The sequence below is a fragment of the Sorex araneus genome, chromosome X (genome assembly GCF_027595985.1).
Source record: "Sorex araneus isolate mSorAra2 chromosome X, mSorAra2.pri, whole genome shotgun sequence".
Taxonomy (NCBI): domain Eukaryota; kingdom Metazoa; phylum Chordata; class Mammalia; order Eulipotyphla; family Soricidae; genus Sorex; species Sorex araneus.
The window spans coordinates 195,841,049-195,862,885 of NC_073313.1; the positions used below are offsets into that span (position 1 = coordinate 195,841,049).

At 36.9% G+C, this 21,837-nt stretch overlaps 1 protein-coding gene across 2 annotated transcripts in view; it reads right to left on the minus strand.

Moving 5' to 3' along the window:
- Positions 1 to 21,837, minus strand: part of DPP4 (dipeptidyl peptidase 4) — an 89,090-nt gene that overhangs the window by 64,347 nt on the left and 2,906 nt on the right. Inside the window, exon 3 of one of the 2 annotated variants that reach the window (XM_055123296.1) lies at positions 309 to 404. In XM_055123296.1, the coding sequence (XP_054979271.1) occupies positions 309 to 404 (96 nt within the window). Of the gene's footprint in view, positions 1 to 308; positions 405 to 21,837 lie in introns of those variants that run through there. The other variant, XM_055123297.1, reaches the window with a different exon arrangement.

Below are 21,837 nucleotides of genomic sequence, written 5' to 3' on the forward strand. Positions count from 1 at the left end.
GAGTACTAAGTAAACATTTCTAAGATAGAAAAACATTACATGATGAATATTACACTAGTAATGCATTTATTTTTCTATAATTATTGGTAAGGCTTTAACTCACATTCAAAATTTTATAATATATATATATCAAATAAATACAGATTCTGTCTTATCTCCCCTTGTAGTCCTAACTAGGAAAAGTGTACGTTCCCATAGTGTTTTTAAAACCAAGGATATCTCCTTAGTGCCATTAAAAAATGTGCCTAGGAACCTAACAAGAATGAACAGATGCTTAAAAACCTTCTTTCTTTCTCCCAAATCCTTACCTGAAATCCATAGCAATGAGTAAAACTTCGTCCTAAAAGTACTTTTTAAATAATCTTCTAGAGTGTAGGTTCTGCGGCTGTCAGGTGTATCTTTATCTGTCAGTTGAGGGAGAGAAAAAAAAAGAGCAACTGTTCAGCAAAATCATAATTTGGGTAAGATTTAAAATGGTTACCTTTAACATACACTGGTCACAAAATAAAATGAAGACACATTTTCAAAGACTTCCAACTGATGGATTGAAAAATGCATTTATCTGTTAAAGCATACATATCTGGGTATATTTCACTATAATAGATCACTGCTATATTAGAAAATTTCATTATAAAATCTATATCACTAATGCCATGGGAAAATACAATATGATTATATTTTAATAACCATATTTAAAGGCTAAGAAAAATATTTCATTAAAAAATTTTAATTACCACCATTTCTCTTATCCTCTGTACTCCTCTTTTTGCTAGGCAGCCTTAGTTCTGCTGCTAATGTTCACTAATTTATACAACTATTTTGTTTCAACACGGAAGTACCTGGCAAGCTCCCGTGGCGTATTCGATATGCCTAATGCAGTAACAATAACAGGTCTCATTCTCCTGACCCTGAAAAGAGCCTCCCATCATTGGGGAAAACGAGTAAGGAGAGGCTGCTAAAATCTCAGGGCTGGGAGATGTTAACTGGCACCTGCTCAAATAAATCGATGAAAAATGGGATGACAGTGATACAGTGATACAGTGATTTTATTTCATCATTCATCAATTTTATGTTCTTGCACTGTACTCATGAGTAAAATTATGTAATGCTTCTCATTTTTCATTTTTGAAATTAATAGTATGTTTTGTTTAACAAAGTAAATACAAAAAAATGTCATTTTAACTTGTAATTGATACTTCAAAGATAGTAAAGAGATCTTTCATTTCCTTTTTTTTCCATATCAGATCTTTGAAATTTGACATGTCCTTATGATTACCAATTCAGCCACCACAATTTCGATCAATCACTATGTGTTCATGTATCAGACAGCAGAAAGCTAGAGCATCCTTTTCTGAGGCCCTGGGTTTCACTTTCAAGCCTCACTCAGCATAGATCTTTGACTTTAATCTTTAAGTTATCTGATCATTCAATTCTGTGATGCTATGTTTCTATGGTCACTTTTCCTTGAACTTGATGGAAATTTTTATGGAACTTATTTTGAATTCTGATCAGTTCTCCTCCTAACTCTCTGATCACAATTCTTCAGTTTCCTGCTCTGATTCAATTTGTTAACCACTAAAGGCAGATGTCTTGATGGTCTTAATTTTCTTTGCTTTTCTCTCTCTACTTCCTTCCTTCAATCCTTCTGAAGAATTCCAGAGAATGTGATTTTCTGAGCTTCGCATATATTTTCAAATTAAATAATTGATAAAATCTGTACTCATTACCTTAGGCAACTACAAACTAAGTTTATATGTCCAGTGCTGTGTTGATATGTGTAGCTGACTTTTTCCCACTTAATTCTTAACTTACTAAAATAATCATCTTCTTTCCAAATTAATTTTCCCTAAGGAATTTTATGCTTTTTTCTCCTATTTTGCTACTGGTGTCCCAAATTCAAAGTTTGAAAGTTGTTTTTCATGCCTGCCTCTCTTTAAGCATCACCCTTATTCAGCCAATCCTATTGACTATTCCTGAAAAATAATTTTTTCCAGGAATCCACATGGTTAGATTCTCCTATTTTAATCCTTCCACTGCAACACTGATAGAGTAATTTTCCTGAAATAAGACTTTCAGGGCTGGAGCCAAAGTACAGTGGGTAGGGCTATCTTATTGCATGCAGCCAACCCAGGTTCAAACCCCAGAACCCTATCATTCAACCCCTCCCAAATGATTTCCCCAAAGTTTTTAATAATTTCCTATGGCCTAAAAGAGCAATTAAACTTTTTATCTGAAGCAGCCTCCACTAATGTGAGACACTTTAAGCTTATTACTCTCTTTCTGCACGAACAAACTGAGTCATACTGATCTGTCTACTGAACCCGGATTTTCTTGACTTTTTTTTAACCACTGTTCCTTGTCTTAAGTCACTTCTCAGAATGTTCTTCAACTGCTTCTCTGGTTTCAACTCCCACCACTTTCATGAACACTTCAATTCATTTGGCTCATTTCTAAATGACTTGTATTGACAACTTGTATTGATAACTATTTGTGCGTGCGTATGTGTGTGCGCGCGCGCATTTGCGCACACGCACTAGTCAGATAGGTGAGGTTTTCTTTGATGGCACAGTCTTTTTTGGGTTTTACTTGAGGAATTTTCATGTTTTTTTATACTAAATTTACTAAAAGTCTTTTTCCAAATGCATTTTCCCCCTATATACACAAAATTAGCTATCATCATAATATTTCTATACATAATATTTCTGTAATTTCAGTTCTTAATATTTTTAGGATTAAAAAACAAAGAATCTTATTTTGTTTTTCACTTTACAATCTATGGAAAGATAATTTTCATGAGAAACAGACTTTTAAGAGTTGTTCTAGAGGTTTTATTTCTTTGTCTCCAATCTGATATCACAGTCTTGTTTCTATCTCCAAAACCTTAAGGTTAAATCGATAAATTTCTATATTTGTTTTATTACTTTATTGACTTGTAAAGGCATAGTTTGCAAAGTTAAAGAAATTTTAACTCCTATCTTTTTATTTCCAGTTCAGTCCTCCATTTTTCTCCTGAAGTTAGTGAGACATTTGTGTCCATTTGTGTTTGTGGCAAAAATATAGCAAAAGGGTAAAATCAGCTTTTGGACTTGTCAAGCTTCCAGCAACAAAGAAAGACTTGGTCTGGGGAGAAAGCTCAATGGACTGTAGTACTACAAGTTCCTCTGAGCACTGCTGGGAGGGACCTCCCAAAGTAAAGCAAATCACATTTAAAAAGAAAAAGCCATGTGCTTTAAATATTGTTTGAAGCTCATATTCAATTACTAAACTACATATCTAGATTTGCTCACTATTTTCCCTCAATGATTTGCATTCATCTGATCATTCTTTCAATATCAAATATAAAGCAACCACTATTTGAAAAATACTGTTGAGGACACACACCCTGATCTCAAGAGCTATTACTCTTAATGGACAAAAAATGGCCCCAAATTAGTATAATTCAATGTAGCACTGCACTGTAGCACTGTCATCCCATTGTTCATCGATTTGCTCGAGCGGGCACCAGTAACATTTCTGTTGTGTCTTGTTGCTACTGTTTTTGTCATATCTATAAACCAAAGTATAAATAGTTATACATGGTCACAATCATAAAACTAACTGCTTATGTAAATGTCTAGATAGAGCAATTCACATACACACTTTTTTCCTTTGGTCTTTTTGGCTCACACCAGATGATGCTCAGGGGTTATTCCTGGCTCTATACTTGGGAATTACTCCTGGCAGTGCTCAGGAAACCATATGGGATGCTGGGAACCGAATCTGCATCAGCCGTGTGCAAGGCAAATGCTCTACTCATTGTATTATCGCTCTGACCCTACAAACACACTTCTTGTGTGTATGAAAGTATCTTATTAACCTTATCTTTAGAATAAAGCTTCACTTAAACACATTAACACACAAGAGTGCCATTCCTTAAAGAAGTTAATCTTCAAGATTTGAGATGGTTTAGGAGTTTTGTAGCGTCCCATATGGTCACTTGAGCACTGCCAGGAGTGATTCCTGAGTGCATGAGGCAGGAGTAACCCCTGTGCATCGCCAGGTGTGACCTAAAAAGCAAAAAAAAAAAAAAATCTATGTTCTGTGTCCAGAATTGAATTTGTGCTCCATTTTCTTCTTCCTCAAACAGGTATCTCCCTATAATTCTGGAGGCAGGAAGTGTGATCTTGGGTTTTTGTGGAGTTTCAAGTCCTCAAGTCTATATTAACTTCAATGAATTCTTATACCAAAAGACACAGGATTTGGTTCTGAATAAAGCACCTGGTGACATGAAAGATGTAGAAGATCATGCTAAGGATGATAAGCACAATTTTGGTGTCTTGGATGATGAGCAGATTCACCAGGGGTTGCAAGATTCCAGTCAAGATAAGATGGATTAGCTGGTCCCTGCTTTTCCTTATGTAAAGTTAACTAATGTCCAGAGAGCCTCTCTTTGAACTTGAAATTCTCCGTTTTTCAGCACTACCACCAAGAAAGGCAGTATGCCAGAAGAGATGAGCTGGCAGGGTTCCTTGACCACACTCAGGGCACAGACTACCTCCTTCTAGATGGATGGACATTTGAGATGTGTCAGGAGCCAGAGCAGTGCACTTTTCATGGCCAGTGTCAATGGCCACCTGGTCTGATGACCTGTACTGGTGATGATGTTCCCCATAGTCCAGGAAGAGGGCATCAACACACACACACACACACACACGTACACACTCATGTATATTTCAGTGACTGAATGTGTTTGTCCATACCTCATTCATATGTTGAAATCTTAACCCCCACAATGATAGTGTTGAGAATATGGAGACTTTAGGAGGTGATCAATTCATGAAGGCAGTGAAGGTGGAAATCTCATGATTCAATTAGTGCTCTTATAAATTCACCCCAGAGAGCTCTCTTGATCCTACCATGTGAGGACACAGAGAATGTGATCTCTCCAGAACACTGAATGGGCTAGCACTTGACTTTGTCTTTCAGCCTCCCTGTGATAAATAAATTTTAATTTATTAGGATTTGGGTTTTTTTCACTTTTGTTTGGGAGGCCATACCTAATGGTGCACAGGAATTACTCCTGACTCTGTGCTCAGGGTTCACTCCTCACTCTGTGCTCAAGGATCGCTCCTGCTGGTCTTCCAGGGACCAAATGTGGTGCTGGAGATTGAATCTAGGATGACTAAGTGCAAGGCTAAGTGCAATCCCTGTACTGTCTCTTGGGTCCCTAAACTTGTTTTTTAAGTCACCTGTTCTATTGCTTTCTTAATTAAAATAGTCTAAATTGACCATGTGCATAAATATATAGTCACATATATATACTTATGCATATATATTTAGTCCATATTCATGCAGATATATGATAAATGCATATAAAATAAAAGACATAACAACATAGATCTATCACTGATGCCATTTTGAATGAGAGGGAATTGAGTATCTATGAAAAATCACATACAGTGCTTTCTAACTCCAATGCTATTTCTCATAAGGGTGTTGACCCAAGGATAGCATGTTTTCATATGGAGTATTGGATGAGAAGTATTGAAGAGAAGCTAAAATGGCTGATAATTTTTGCATGCAGGAGGCCCAGATTTGATCTCTGGAGCTGCTTGTTTCCCCAAGTACAACCAGGAGCTAACCTGAGTATGGAGACAGGAGGAATCCTTGGAAATGTTCAGGTGTGTTCCCCCAAACCAAAAGCAAAACAAAAATAAAGGAATATTAAAATATTTGGTGCAAAATTTCCCATAGTGTCACCTACTACCCCAGGTGATGCCTTTCTGTGCAGCATTTATTCTTGTACACCTCAGAGGTTGCTCATTCCATTCTCTCATTAGACTACAGTTTTTCTAAAGCTCACAATTTCTACATCGTTTTCTTCTGCTTCAATGAGGCCCAACAAATTTTGGTCCAGGTGCTGATGTTTCCAGTGTCAATCTTAAGACTACACATGCACTTTGACCTAGGATATCTGGGAGGGCCCAGGCCACCCTTAGTTTATATTGGGCTCCCTCTGCTCTTTACAATGACCCTGGAAGCCAGTTTCCATATTCTGGCTCCCAGTAGCAGAACAGCACTGTGAAATTGGAGCAAGTGGAACAACAAATGTTCCTTGTTTTTTGCCTTGCCATTTGATAAGCAGTGCACGTTGGAAGATACTTTTGAAACATCTAGATAAGCGAGTTCTGTGAGACATGAGTGCCAAGTCCAGGTTTTGACCTTTAGCAAGTTCATAGTTTGCTGCCAAGTTACAACCTATTCTGTCAAACACTTAGAGGACATGCTCACATTTCCTCTTTCTTGTCTACTTGCTCACTGATGGGGCACTGCTGTGGCAACAGATGAAGGTCTTTGGCTGCTTGTGTGGTTTTCCTGGTGGGCCTGGGACATGTCGTTCATTTGACTTATCAGTTCAAAGCAGTGTGCTAGCCAAGTAAAGCATTTAATCATATGTTACCCATCAGCGTATACAGAAACTCTTAAATTCACTCTGTTTTAATTCAAGAATCAAAAAAGGTTAATAACTTTATACTTCTTTGGTTGGAGAAGAGATTATGTTGAACCACAAAAGATGTCATTTTTATCAGTCAAAATGATAAAACAGTAGCTATTGAAATGTTTTTACCTAATACACTTGTAAAAATGTATAATATCTTAATAAATCCTTGTTATCAAATAATTTTTCCTAAATAAAAGTAATTATAGAATGACCAGACCCCAGTAAGAGTGTTCCACAGAATATTCTAGCTTTGACAAATTGCTTCTTTATGATTATATGATATTTTAAAGTATTTAATACACATTGATAACAAACTGCTATGGTAAATAAGTGGCTAATGAAATGCAACTAAAGAAAAATGTGCTCTTTATAGCTCAAACTCATAAAGTTGTTAAACACAGGAAAAAGATATCTGGCTATAGAGTTCTTGTGTTCCATATGGTAACCAGTTAACATTTTATACTGATGCTAAAGAAATAAAATGAGTTTAATTTAGGATTTCATCTAGCAAAATAGCAACTTTGACATAGGGGCAGAGGAAGAAAAATCAAGTAGGCAGGATTGACCAGAAGCCTCCTCATACCCTGTCTTATGCAGCAGCAGATGGAGGCTACTAACCGTCATTGGTATTTGATTCAACAAATACCAATGAAAGGTTTAGTCCCTGTTGGTTTTGAAATTAGAGAGCCTGGATTTCAGCCTAGATTCATTTCTTGCACTGGGACCTTGGGAAAAATTTTCAAAACTTCGATTTTTAATCTACAAAATTAGAATAATAGCATTATCTATCCCATAGGGATTTCCATGATAAAGTGGGATTATGTGTGTGTGTGTGTGTGTGTGTGTGTGTGTGTGCATAGTTGAGCTAAGGGATTATAATTGAAGAAACCCTCCTTCTTCAATCATGCTATCATATTTTGTTCCAAGTATGTGCTGGACAATCAAGTACAAAATTGAAGAAAGAATCTCTCCCCTGATGACCTAACAGTGGTGCTGAGAATAGGAATAAAACTGCAGTAAAATAATACCCATTTAATTTTACTATGTACATAACCCCAATACTCCTGAGACTTCATATGAGCATCACATTGTAAAACCATCTAGGATAAGTGTAGTCTTAACCTAGTATAAATGAGCACTGCTTTCTCCCACTGAGATGTCTAATAACATCCATAGCATCCACAGTGGATGTCAGCAGTTCATAGCAAAGAAAGAAAATATTTCGATTAGTGGAATTTTGGGGTTTGTGAACAGTGCTATTTCTCTGATTACTCAAGAATATTAGAATTCTATCACAATCACCATATTTACTTTTTAAATAAGAGAAACATCCTGGTATAGCTTGTGAGAAATGCATTATCATTGAGCTGCAACCTGTAGACCTGGGTCTGTGTAATCTATAAAGTGCTCTAAAATAACTGTCAGATGATCAACTTTTTGTTAGAGGGGTGGGAAAGATAATACAGGACATAAGGTGCTTGCCTTGCAGCAGCTGATCCCAGTTCTATCCCCTGGAGTAAACCCTGAGCATAAAGCCAGGAGTAAACTTCTGAGCACAACTGGGTATGACCCCAAAAATGCTCCCAAATTTTTGTTATGAGTATAATCATTGTACTTTAGTATAAAGTTTATATTGGTATGCCATTAGGGAAAAATAGAGAAGGATGGATTCATCAGAGAGGAGGAAGGACTTTCATTTTCTTTCTGATCCTGTCAGCGTGCACCCAGAAGAAGCACCTGTCACAACCACCAGCTATTTTCTTTTGGGAGATCCAATTCTGCTTCATCATGCCTCCTCTCCTAATTCCAGAATCATCTGAATATCTCATGCCCCTTACAGTACTGAGCCCAGATCTTTTATGTCCCTCTTCTTCCTTTCCTTCCAAGTGCTAAACTACTGACTCTGGGTTATCTCTGACCCTTTTTCTTTTTTTAAATTTGTATAATCAACTTTTATATAAAATTTACTGTTGAAAAATCTACCATGTTTTCTATCTTGGCCATGTCTTTGTACCCCAACTGGTATATAAACACTGATATCTTACCTATAAAATATTTTTCAGGGGTAACACAATATCCTCCTGGCTCTGCAGTTAGAACAGAGAAGGGATCACTATGACAGTGATAGTTGGAAATGATCACTCTGGACAACTGAGTGCTGAATGGAGGTAAAATGAATGACACCCTTTAAGTAACAGTATTGTGAACCACAATGCCTAAAAAGAAAAAATGAAAATATGTGTGTGAGAGAGAGAGAGAGAGAAAGAGAGAGAGAAAGTATCATAGTGGCAGGCTGCAGGGATAGTTGGTGTGGGAGGGCAACTGGTGAAGGGATGGGTATTGGAACATTTTATGAGTGAAACCCAATCAAGAGCAGCTGGCACAGACAACATGCAAATAAATTACTGTGGCTATGTTCCAGTAACATTTATTTACAAATATGGAAGTCTAATACTAGATACAGTTTGAAGACCCTATATAAACATACCTAAAAATTGTGAACAAGCACTAAGAAAATAAAATTCTCCTAAGATTGGTGCAGAGAGAGATGTTGACCTTGAAAACTTAACTGCTTAAAATAATAACAGTATCAGAATCAGACACCAAAATATATAGTATAAAAGTGAAAGTGGGAAGAATATTCCTGTTTCAAAATTAAGTCAAGATGAAAAACTATAGCCTCTGAAGAAATGCAAGACCATCAGGGATTAGGGGAGTCCTGAATTTACACCAAGGGATTTACTTACCCAGTAAGGAACCAGGAAATAGTATGCACAGGAAAACAGAATTCAGCCTGGTATCAAAGCTGAGTTACTCTTTTCTGAAACGTATTTTCTCCCCGAGTATAGATTTTCCATCCCCCCCCCTTGTCAGGGTTCTTCTTGGAATAAACAAGATTAGTACAACAACTGCCAAATTTAATATTTCCAAGCATTTTTATATCCCATTAAGATGAATAAGATCACACCACTGTAATCTAAGGTGATGAGAAATAGTCGAAAGGTGGAAATGTCTTAACTGCATGAATAAATAATTCACAGTTTCATGAAATAGATGATTTTAGCAGAGAATTAGTTTCTTTTGAAAAATAACTCAGAAGTTGTAGAAAGATATCATTAGACATTACAATGCAAGCTAAACATGATAAAATTTCTATTAGAGAGAAAATTGATAGTGATTTCCACTTTTAATTTGGGAAATAGAAAATCCTAATACTGAATCACTAATAAAGTTAGATACATAGTCAATAAGGTTACCTATTATCAATGATCAATGATAATGTTTTATATATATGTGTATATATATGTATATATGTATATACATATCATTGCAAAACATAACTGTCACAGAAACTTCTCTTTACAGGATCTGTCAAGCAACACTTTCAAGAATGAGACAAGTGTTATTTTAGTACCTGCCTCTGGAATTATCAAAAGTAAAAATATTGTTTAAAATACACGAATAATAATAATTAAAACCATGCTTATAAAGATTTTGCAGTATACTGACAGTTTATACTTATTTTCATTCTTATTTACATGTAAGAAAAATAAGGTGCATATAGTAATTAGAATCAAGTCCCATGACCAGTAAATACCTTGTTCAGAGCTGTATTGGGATAAGGCAATATTGAACCAAAATATGGTTATAAAACTTTTAAATAATTAAAAAATTTGGAGACGGATTGATCACAGTAATTTCTATGTCTGTAGTTTTGTCGTTTGACATAGATTAATCATACTTCATGGAAGTAATATCATTTAGATTTGAGTAAATTGTTAGGTCACATTAGAAAATAATTTTACTTTCCACAAAGTCAACAAGTAACCATTCTTCCTGAAGGCCTGAGAGCTTTCTCTAAGGACTGTTGCTAAGGATCAACCACTCATGAGTTTCTTGGGAAGGAAGCTGTACCACCCTCATTCTCTCTTCGTGAATATCCATTAAATCCTATCATCTTTTCCCAAGCTCATAAAAAGTAGTCATGCATATTTTACAATGGGTTTATTTCCCTCATATTTCCATAGACCTTGGATCTGAAAAATAACAAAATGCTGAATAACTCAGGCCCAGAAGTACATGCTTGAAAAGAGTATGAATTTGTGCAAAAAATTATGCAATAATTTATCCTTAGAGTAAAAACCACCATAATGGATTGGTTTTATATTGTGCTTTCTACTTCTATTTTCTTTCCCTCTTCCCACAGTACTCAGAGGAAGAAGTTGGCCTTATCAGTACATGAAGTCCTTGTCTTCTGGATCCCCAAAGGACTTTCTTTTCATCTCTTCTCCAAACAGCTTTCAGCTTTTTGTCATTGATTAACCCTCACTGATTAATTCTTACTGTCCTTAAGCACACACAGGAGGCCTCTACCTTAAAAATATTCATCTAGAGCCTGTCATCTCCTCATGCCATCTCCTTTTGTCTCTTATTATATGTATTAATAAACTACTTGAATTACCAATCTACATCTTTGACTTTCATTGTCTCACCTTCTCTCCTCATGCCTGTTATCTATTCCTTACTAAACAATACAACCACAGCATCTTCTTCCTTCCTCTTCTTTAAAACTTATTTTCTCACCACGTAATTTACCAATAAATTAATTTCTATTATTACTTTAATATTTAACCTGAAATGTCTTAAATAAGTTCTAAATAAGCTGACAGAATAAGTTTATCTTTATCAGATAAATGATTGCTAGCACTATATAAACAGGAGGCAATTATGTTCTAAAACTAGATCCCATCCCATATTTAAAAATATAAGCATTAAGCAACATCTAAAAATATTTGTTAAATTATTTTTCCCTATATATAATATAATTCTAACATTTATTTATGATTTGGACATACCCAGCAGTGCTCAGGGCTTACTTCTGGCTATGTGCTCAGGAATCATTCCTGGCATTGCTTCGGAAACCATATGCAGTGCCAGGGACCAAATATGGGTCATCCATGCGCAAGGCCAATGCCTTACTTGCTGTACAAAAGTAATTCTTTTAATTCACCAAATTCTATCAGGTTAAGTAGTGTCTCAAAGTAGTGTCCTTTCCCCCATGTCAGGTTCACCTGGAACTTTAGAATATAATCTCATGGAAATAAAATTTCACAGATATAATTGGTTATGATGTGGTCATACTGGATTAGGGTGGGTTGAAGTCCAAGGACTGATGTTCTTCTCAGAAAGCCATGTCAGACATGCTTTAGCTGCCTTATAAGATGAAGGGACCATGTGGAAACAAAGAGGAAAGAAGGGCAGATAAAAATGGAGGCAGAAATCAGAATAATATAGTTGCAAAGCAAGGATCATCACACCCTGCTGGTAATGACTACAAGTTCAAAAGGAGCAAAAGGCTACTTCGTCTTAGTCTTCAAAGTGAGCATGGACCTGGAGACACCTTGGTTTTTGACTTCTAGAATTGATAACTGTGTTATCTAAATGCCTGTCATTTAAAATTACGCAGCTTGCAATAATCATTACGTAGCCCAGCCCCATTATCTCAGACTAATATAAGTGCCCAGCATATTCCTTGATGTTCTAAAGCCACTAGAAAAATGAATGAGCAAAACTTGAAAAACTACCCTTACGCAATTGGCATTCTAATGGAGGAAGACATAGGTAAAAACAGTCAGGAGATAATGCTGATGTTAGATAGAGAAAGTATGTCAGGGAAAAAGAGAAGCAGTAGTTTGAGGATGGGGAAGCTGCTGTTTTCAAAAGTATGGTGACGCATAAGTGGAATCTTAGAATCTTCATAGTCAGATGAAGGAAATGAGGGAGCTAAGCAATGAATGGCAACAGAGAATAGGAATCCCAGCAGAAAGAGCTGCATGCAGTCTCTAAGGCTGAGTAAACGAGAGAGAAAGAGAGTGAGTGAGAAGTCAGAGAGGTTTTGGAGCACAGATTCTATGGAGCTTGAGGCTAGCATGAGGACTCTGATATTTTAGAGAGATGGAAAATCATTAAATGACCAACCAAGGAGATTGTGAAAATAATGTTAATAACTTTATATGATTATTGCATTAATTTCCTATTGCCGCAAAACAACTGGCCACCAACGTAATGACAAAATACAATATCCCTATGTATTAGCTCAAAGTTCTGCAGATCAGAAGTCTATCCTAACATGGCTGAGGTCTCTGCTTGGTAATCATGAGGCTAAAATCAGGTGTAGACTGGGTAGATAGAATGCTCATCTGGTGGTTCTGGGTGAGAAAAGTTCTTTTAAGTTATAGCAGAATCCAGTTTCACATGGTTGTAGGACTAAGACCCTATTTCCTTGCTAGCTGCTAGCTTTCTGTCATCTCCTGGAGACTAGTCCTATTACTTGTCATAATTTCCTCTACCTATTCCAAGTTGGTAATAGCCTGTAGATCCTTTCTGTGCCCAAATCTCTATCACATCTGTGAGCAGCCAGAGAAACACTTTTAAACTCTTCACATGTGATTACTTCAGATCCATCCAAGTAATCTCCCTTTAGTCATATCCTAATCATAAGAATAAAATGCATTTTTTCAAAATCTCAGAAATTAAGTGAAGATTAAAGATTAGTTGTCATATGAGAGGAAGGAAATCTAAGGAATCATTTTATACCTTGCCGGCCACATTTTCCTGCCTACTACGGTGGTGAGAATGCACTGTCAGGAGGTTAAAAAAAGAAAGAGGACATTTGTGCAACAGTTAAGGTGAAAGGTGAAGGTAACAGAGGGTGTGGTGAGATAAGGTAGTATTCTGGAAGAACTTGAAGGTAGAAAGTAGGGTTGTTGACCATTTAATTGAGTGTGAACAAGAATAAAGGGACACTGAAAGGATTTTGACCTCGCAAATGGAATCACTATTTTCTGAGACAAGATGTGCTAAGGGAGGACTAGATTTGGTGGATAAAGAGTTTTGGAGATGTCAGTAATACATTCAAATGGAATTGCCTACTTTAGTGGCTGCATATGTGCACAGATTTGCTCAAAAATTAGGTCTGGGATCAAGGGGATGACTCAAAAGGCTTTTGTGGGTGTCTGGTAAGCTGGAAATGCAAGTTTCATCATTGGCACCACATGGGCCTCTGAGCACCACCATAAAAAACTCCAGAGCACCACTATAGGAGTAACCTCTGAGTACTATGAAATATAGGCTTAATCTCTCACCCCACTCCCACCGAAAGAAAAACAGTAAAACTAGATCTAAACTGGAGAAATAAACCTGGAAGCTGTCAGGTAGAAATGTTAGAGATAAAAGTAAAGGAATTTAATTTGTGGGAGTGGGCAAGATTATCTAGTAGAAAGAGTTGAAAAAGTCCCAAAACAGAAGTCAGCAGTCATCCGTGGGTGGGAAGTCAGACACTAGCTGAATTTCCTCAGGAGAATGAAAGGTGAGGTAGAAGGAAGAAGTAGGAGAGAGTGGAAACAGAGGGAGGGAGATAAAAACAACCAGATAACAAGGACTTGGGGGTTGAACTGAGCTCTGAAATTTAGCAACACAGAGGGTAGGAACTTTGGCCATTTTAGTAGCACAAAGGGGAAAAGTCTTAATGTAGTGAGTTTGACAGAGAGCAGAGAATTTGCAGACAGCAGTCAATTTTGTGAAGAGTTTTATAAAGAAAGTATTGAAAGGTATGAAGATTAACTGAGATGTGAAGTTCAGAAAGCTTCCTTCCTTCCTTCCTTCCTTCCTTCCTTCCTTCCTTCCTTCCTTCCTTCCTTCCTTCCTTCCTTCCTTCCTTCCTTCCTTCCTTCCTTCCTTCCTTCCTTCCTTCCTTCCTTCCTTCCTTCCTCCCTCCCCCCTCTCCCTTCATTCCTTCCCTGTCGTGTGGACCTGGGGACTCAGTGTCCAGCCCAAAGGTGTTGCACTGCTTAACCAGGGAATTTTCAGAACCACCAGGGCCACTTACAGCAGTGTTCTGTACTGGGGACAGGACTCAGAACCTCTCTCATGCTAGGACACTTGATTCTAGTTCTACCACATGAGCTCTTCTTCCTGTTCCCCTCTTTTTTTTTTAAAAAAAAAAGAATGTTATGGAGATGGGTCAATAATATAAAATTATCCATTTTTGGTGAAAGAATAGATTTTTAGTGGTAAATACAATGCGGTTATGCAGATGGTAATTTATGAGGACATACACTTGAAACTTATACAATATTATTATTCAGTTATTTTCACACAAATTTTTAAAATAATTAAATTTTTTTTTGTTTTATTTTGGGGCCACACCTGGCAGTGCTCAGGGCTTACTCTTGGCTCTGCACTCAGGGATCACTCCTGGCAGGACTCACGGGACCATACAGGGTGCTGCAGATCTAACCCCGGTTGGTCATGTGTGAGGAAAGTGGCCGACATGCTGTATTATCGTAAAGGCCCTAAGCAAAGAAAAATTTACAGAATATGGAGATGAGCCATATTCATAGTTCAGGCTCTGTGTTGCTTCTACAAAGTATGTTGATAAGCCAACGTCTGAATGTTATTTTCATTTGTCATTAGCTAGTCAGTGCCTCCCAAGTAGGAATGGGGGATCAAGTGCCACTCCTGGGCTTACACTGCCAGATAATGTAGACCTGCCTGTTATGCACTGGCAGTGCTCATCGGGGAACATGTGCTGCTAGAGTTATACATGGGCCTAGTACATTCCAGGTATGTTCTCTTACTCTTATTACCTACCTGATTTCTGCATTTTTTTTAAGTTAAATTCCTTTATATATTTTTGTTTGCTTGTTTTTATTTGGTTTTGGGTTATACTCTGTGGTGTTCAGGGCTTTCTCCTGCTCTGCACTCAGGGATCACTTTTAGCAGACTTAGGGGACCATATCGGGTGCCAGGGATCAAACCTGGGTTGGCCAGGTGTAAGACAAACACCCACCCACTGTACTATCATTTGAGTTCCTGTATATATGTTTACATTAGCAAATAAAATAGCAAATAGACCCTTTCATAAAACCAAATTGGTTTATCTCCAACTTTTGAAAAGTGGGCTTAGTATATGTGCTAAGTTTCCATATATTTCCCCATTTCTTTATTTTAAAACTTTCTATTCAAATTTATTTCCCCCTTCCACACACATAGTGAGGAAGAAGCTTCCTTCTCATTCCAGAAAGTTGAGTTTTTACTAAAAGTTTGTAGTTCATTCCTCCTACTATGAATTAATTTAGAAATAGATAGGTGGCAAAATTTTGGACAATGAAACAGGAAGGAAATGCTCTGGGTTAGGGGAATTTGGAAAAATTGTTTCTTTTCTTACAGAACAGAGTAAAATGAGAGCCAGTATTATCCACAGGCTTTGAATTAAGTAAATTAGGTATTAATCTATAGGGGGACAAGTTAGAACAAAACAAAACAAACAGAAAGTCTGTGAATGGCAAGGAAGAGAGATAGAGCCAGAGTGCTTGAGAATGTTGTTGAGTCACTACAATAACACAGCTTAAAATGGCATAACTTCTATATTTCACAATATATAACATGATAATAATAACAAAGTTAAAGCCTTATAGCTTACGATAATTTTTGACCAGCTTTTACTTTCAGTAAAAAACATTCTGACACAACCTTTATGTAGAATCAGGTGGCTAGGAATTTTTTTTTTTGCTTTTTTTTTTTTTGGGTCACACCTGGAGATGCACAGGGGTTACTCCTGGCTCTGCACTCAGGAACCACCTCTGGCGGTGCTCAGGGGACCATATGGGATGCTGGGAATTGAACCCAGGTTGGCCGCGTGTAAGGCAAACGCCCTACCCGCTGTGTTATTGCTCCAGCCCCTGGCTAGGAATTTTTAACCAAAAATGTGGTTGAATGTCTGGGAGACAGTATGATGACTCCAAGATTCAAAGGATTCTTCTGATACCTCTTAATTATTAACACTTTATGCTTGATTTGTTTCTATGGAGTCTTCTCAGAGCAGCATTTATTATGTGATCTTTAGTGCTTGCATAGTACTTTGATCATTCACTCAGAGAGCACTTAGCTCTTTTTATAAGAGTTAATGTTTATGTTTCCTTTAATATTGTAAATTATTTGAGGACAAGGGTCATATCTATCTCTTTTATACCTCTTATGAAGTGACTAACAAAGTACCTGGCATATAGAAAATTTTCAAGCAACATTTACTGAATGAGAGAACCTGTGGTGACAAAGGTATTCTGTGTGCATGATACAAAAGGTCCATCAGAGCTCTTCTTTGGGAAGGACATGTGGATTTAGTAGGATCTTAGGGGACTTAGGCCAAAGGCACCACTCCAGGTTTACTCATATGAGAAGAATATAGCCATGATAATAAAGAAAATTCACTACTTCAACCATACAGTGGCTTAAAGCTTTTTCTCTGTCACTCTATCTTCCTGCCATCTTCATGTTTCCGCATGTCTAACCTCGAAAATAATTTCATTTTATATATAATATATATACATACATATATATTTATATATGTATACACATGACATTAGGGGCTGAAATGGTTAGACATGGGTTCAGAGGAAGGAAACAAAATCAGAAGGGTCCCTGGCGGGAAACTGGTGGAGAAATACTGCTCTAGCTCACACTTCATTTTATCCTGGCTTGTATTATTATCTGAAATTGCTCACGTGCATGCCTACTACCTGCCACGTATGGAATGGAAAGTCCCATAGTAGCAGGCCCATTGATACTATTATTCAGGGTCAGATCGCTTGTACCCACAGCAACTGCCATACAGTAAACATTCAACAACATGCCAGTGAGTAAATAGTGTGTCTGATTACTAAAGGATATAAGCCCTAAAGAGGTTCTAAATCTACACTAAAAGAGTTTCATGCATGGAGTAAAAGGAAAATAGTGGGGAAATAGGAACCATCTTTGAACTCATAGACCAGGCCTACCACATGGTTACTGAGGAAAACAAGATAAAGAAGTCACAGACCCTTGGAGATGATGTTAAGGCTACAATGGCCACCTATTTTGGGCAAATATTAAATCAAAGAAGGTTTGGCGGCAAGTTCTCACTCACTCCTTCTGCCAGCAACTCCCTCTTTTGTTTTATCTGGAGTCAACATGGTCCAGGTACCAGGAACAATGTCCCTGCTGTCGTTGGTTCTGCCTTTAACTATGTCTTTTTTTTTTTTTTTGGTTTTAAATGCTGAAATGTGTGACCTAAGATCAAGGGTCTACTTGCACCCACATTGAAATAAGCAATGAAGATAAGTGCACTTAAATGTGTATGGTTAATCAGATCAAATAAGTTGCCATGCAATTTAAATATGCTTCCTGGGAAGTCACAGATTTGAAGTATAAAATAAAACTTCAAATGCAGTGCTTAGCTGAACTAACACAGCTAACTCTGACGTTCTTATTTTATGGTTTCAGTTTACTCAAAGCATGTGGGACGCCACCTCTTTGGGAGAAAATAATAAAGCTGTGAAGACTAAAGGTAAAAATATTACAAGGCCCTAAGATACAGTGAAAGGATTAGTACCAAGCCATAAGCAATGATTAATCATTAACTTAAAAAGTAGCCAGCCAAAGTTATTCTTGAAAAGTTATTTATATGAGTCAAGAGACCTAGGAGAAAGCAGAAGGGAATAGATTTAGATTCCTTATTTCTAGTACTCTTATTTGTTTGTTCTGGGTCACACTTGGCAGTGCTTAGGGCTTACTCCCAGCTCTTCACTCAGGTATCAATACTGGTGGACTTGGGGGACCATATGGGATGCCTAGGATTGAACTCCAGTCAACTGCATGAAAGGCAAGCACCTTACCTTCTGTACTGTCTCTCTGGCCGCTTTGGTACTTTTTTACAAAGCCCTACACGTCTGTGTCTCAGTTTATCTAGTGTGAAAAAATCAACATACTAATGATTTTCTCTGACATGCATTTACTATAAAGATAAAATGAAATAATGTAACATGCTTTAAAAAGAAAACACTATCATTGAGTGTAAGTGGTCAATAGAGACCTACTACTAATGAATATATCAAATAAAATCAGTCAAAAGTATGAGAAGTCAGTCTGGGTTAGAACTTGTCTATCTACAGCTATTCATAGTAACAGACACCACTGGATGGTGCTTTGCCTGAGGACACTTAGCAGACAAGGATTAACAGTCAGAGTTATAATAATATAGAAATATAGTTGGAATGTTGCAACACGTGCTAATATGGCCATATTAAATGTATACTTTATCACAAGCTAACAGAATGATTTGGAATTTAAGTTAAGAGCACCAGTTTCAGTCATTTTTGTAAGAATGTGAATCCCAACTTAGTTGTAACTTCAGCTCCAGTTCCTTAACTTTCACTGTAGCCAGTCTCCAAGATGGCACCCAAAGGTCTCCACCTCCACGCTTCCCTTTGAATATGAGTGCTTCCTTACCGTGTCAGGGTTGATCAGTATGAACAATAGAATCAAGCGGAAGTAATGACAATTTCTTCTGAGACTTATTCTCAAAGGCACTGCAGCTTCCTACTTGGTTGCTCTTTTGGGTTCTTCATTCAGAGGAAGCTAGCTGTATTGGTACCCTATGAGAAGGTCCACCTGGTGAAACTTCTGGCCTCTGAAGTTTCACAGCAATGATAAAAATTTGGAAACATATCTTCCAGATGAAATCTTGACTGCAGTCTTATGAGATTGAGCCCCACACCACATAGCTAAGCAACCATCAATTTCCTGACTGAGAGAAACTGGGGGATAGTAAATGCTTATTGTTTCAAGGTTTGGAGTGATTCGCTACGTAATGAATAACTAAAGCAACCTCTCAAAGTTTCTGCAAATATTCTGGAAAATGAGGATATAAATATTAATCCTCTCAAAAGACAAAGCCAGTTATATGTTGAAAGTCTTTAGACTAATTTCTGGCACAGAGTGAATGAACACCTGTTAGCCATTATTACATTTTGCATAGCTTTTCTTTCAATATAGGGTGGTTCCAAATGTACATGTACTCGCACCCTCCATAGATCTCACTTTTTTATGTTATAAAATTTCAAGCACACAGATACAATTCTAAACAGTCTCTTTATGCTACATTTCTCTAGCCATCAATTGAGCAAACAGCTTTCCCTTTTTCACTCTGATTCCTTTCAAGATGAGAGGCAAGATGTTTAGGATAAAGAAGTTTATTCCCAAATACTAGGGAGTCCAAGTTCAAAATAGTTGGCCTGAAAAGACCAATCCACTGACTTCATGAGCACTCAATTAAAGTTGACAACAGTTAACTGAGCTAGCTGGAGTCAACTGAAGCTTTTATAGTGCACAGTGTTTAGAAATTGTCCTCAGAAATACACAAAGCTTTCATTCAGACCCATTTCTGTGCTTTTAAACCTGGACTAGATCCTGAACCTCCACAGGCAAACCTCAGAGATGTTATCTTTTCCTTCCCTGGTTATTCTTGTCTTCTTCACTTTTGAGTTTTCTTTCATTACTGAAAGATTGGTAAGCATTTCCTATGCATTGAAAGAAGGTGTTGAGGAAACTTACTAAGGCAAGTGAAAAAGACAACCAACAAAAGAACATATATATTTCTACATAATAAAACTCAATAAGAAAACTATATGATTGATAACAAAATGAAATAATAAAACTATTTGCCAAATACTTTACAAAGTCAGCTAATAACTTTGTTGTTGGGCATGGTGTGAGATATATTTAGACCTAAGATATGTTTTTATTGTCTATAAACCAATATTACCTCAATAAAAGTTAAATTAAGAATAAGTACATTAAATTATATCCAATCTTTGCAAACATTATACTGGTAAATTGAGGTGGGTCTATTTTTTTTTGTTCAAATATCTCCCTACAGAGAGCAAAATATGCTATTCTAAATATTAGTTTTTAAAAAAAACAAATTCAACATAAATGATAATAGAGAAATAAATCACAAATACTGAGTGAGAAGTGTTTATTACCACTAATGCATGAAGGTTTTTACAATTGATTGGAAATATGTGCTTTTATACATTTCACTGATTTGTTTTGGAAACGCTTATGCAATATGCTTTTATAATATCTTATTCCAAGTAGGATATTTGAAACAAAAAAAATCATTTACTTCATGTATAAAACTGGGCATATTATATGAATTATGGCTGGTGAAATGCATAATTTCTGAGACTTTTTAAATGAAAGTTTCTCTTTCTAAAAGAGAAGTTTTTTCTTAAAAATACAATAGTAGTATTGGAAGTTTTTCTTTGTCCCTCACACACACAGTCCCTCACACCTCACCTTGATCTGGGTGTGTTTAATTCTCTAGTACCGCTAAAGCGAAAGTCAACATTTTGTATGGAAATATAAAAACTAAACACAAAAACTAATAAACTATATTCTTGGGGTATGAACTTGCATTTGCTTTATCTTCCTCCTTACTTTTGATTGTTTATGTCTTTAGTGTTCTCATAATCTAGACCTTGTTTTGTTCTTCTATCAAAATCTTGCTTCCTTCCCTTCCCCCCCCTTTATTTTTCTTTCCACTTGCATGTCCTCTCTCCCATATACTCTTTCTTTTTTCCTTCCTGCTATATTTTTGGCCGTGAATTTAGGTTGAAGATATGGGGAATATTTTTGGGTAATAATTCAGATTCTTGTTCAGAATGCTTTCCTTTACTATGGTACAAACCAGGAATAGTTTCGCTGATTTAGTAAAAATATTGTATCTCTGAGCATTTATCTGTGTCCCTCATGACACAGCATTGTTGACACAAGATCAGTTCCCTTTCTTCCACAAATCTACATACATATCAATCAGGAAATGGGGGAAGATAAAAATAACCTGGAGTGGAAATATGATAAAGCACACAGTGAAATCACATCTATCCCCAATTGCCCAAAAGCCATTTGAAGCTACACTCTCTTTTCTTGCTTTCCAATGACCAAAGTCTAATTACTCATATTTCGGAGTAGCTATTATAGTCTCTATATTCTGCTCCGTCCCATTCATCTCCTGGGATACTTCCTTTGCCTATCTCTTCAGTTTTGTCCCCTTCCAACCCACCTTCCTGATGCTATGCCCAACAGTTTGGATGCATATTTTCCCCCAGTGGGTTTCCATCATTTGCAGGTTGAAGTGAAATTTCTTTTCCTGCTCCACACCCTCCCTTCTTGCTGAGACTCCTTTTGTCACCCCAGACAACGACTATAAGCTTGTGTCTGTGTGCTAACACAGGAGCCACTTCTATCTTTGTGAAAAGTCTTATCTCTAAAAATCGATATTAATGCTTCCAGTTTCCACACAGAAGAGCCTCCTGTGAGAATTTCCCCCTGACTGGACCAGAAGTGACCCTTCTAACTCACAGGGAGAGATGTTCGCTTAGACATCTTTATTTACTCTTACTGAATCATAAGAGCTAGGTAGAATATTAGCTAGATTATACAGATGACATAAATGACATAATGACATAAATTTC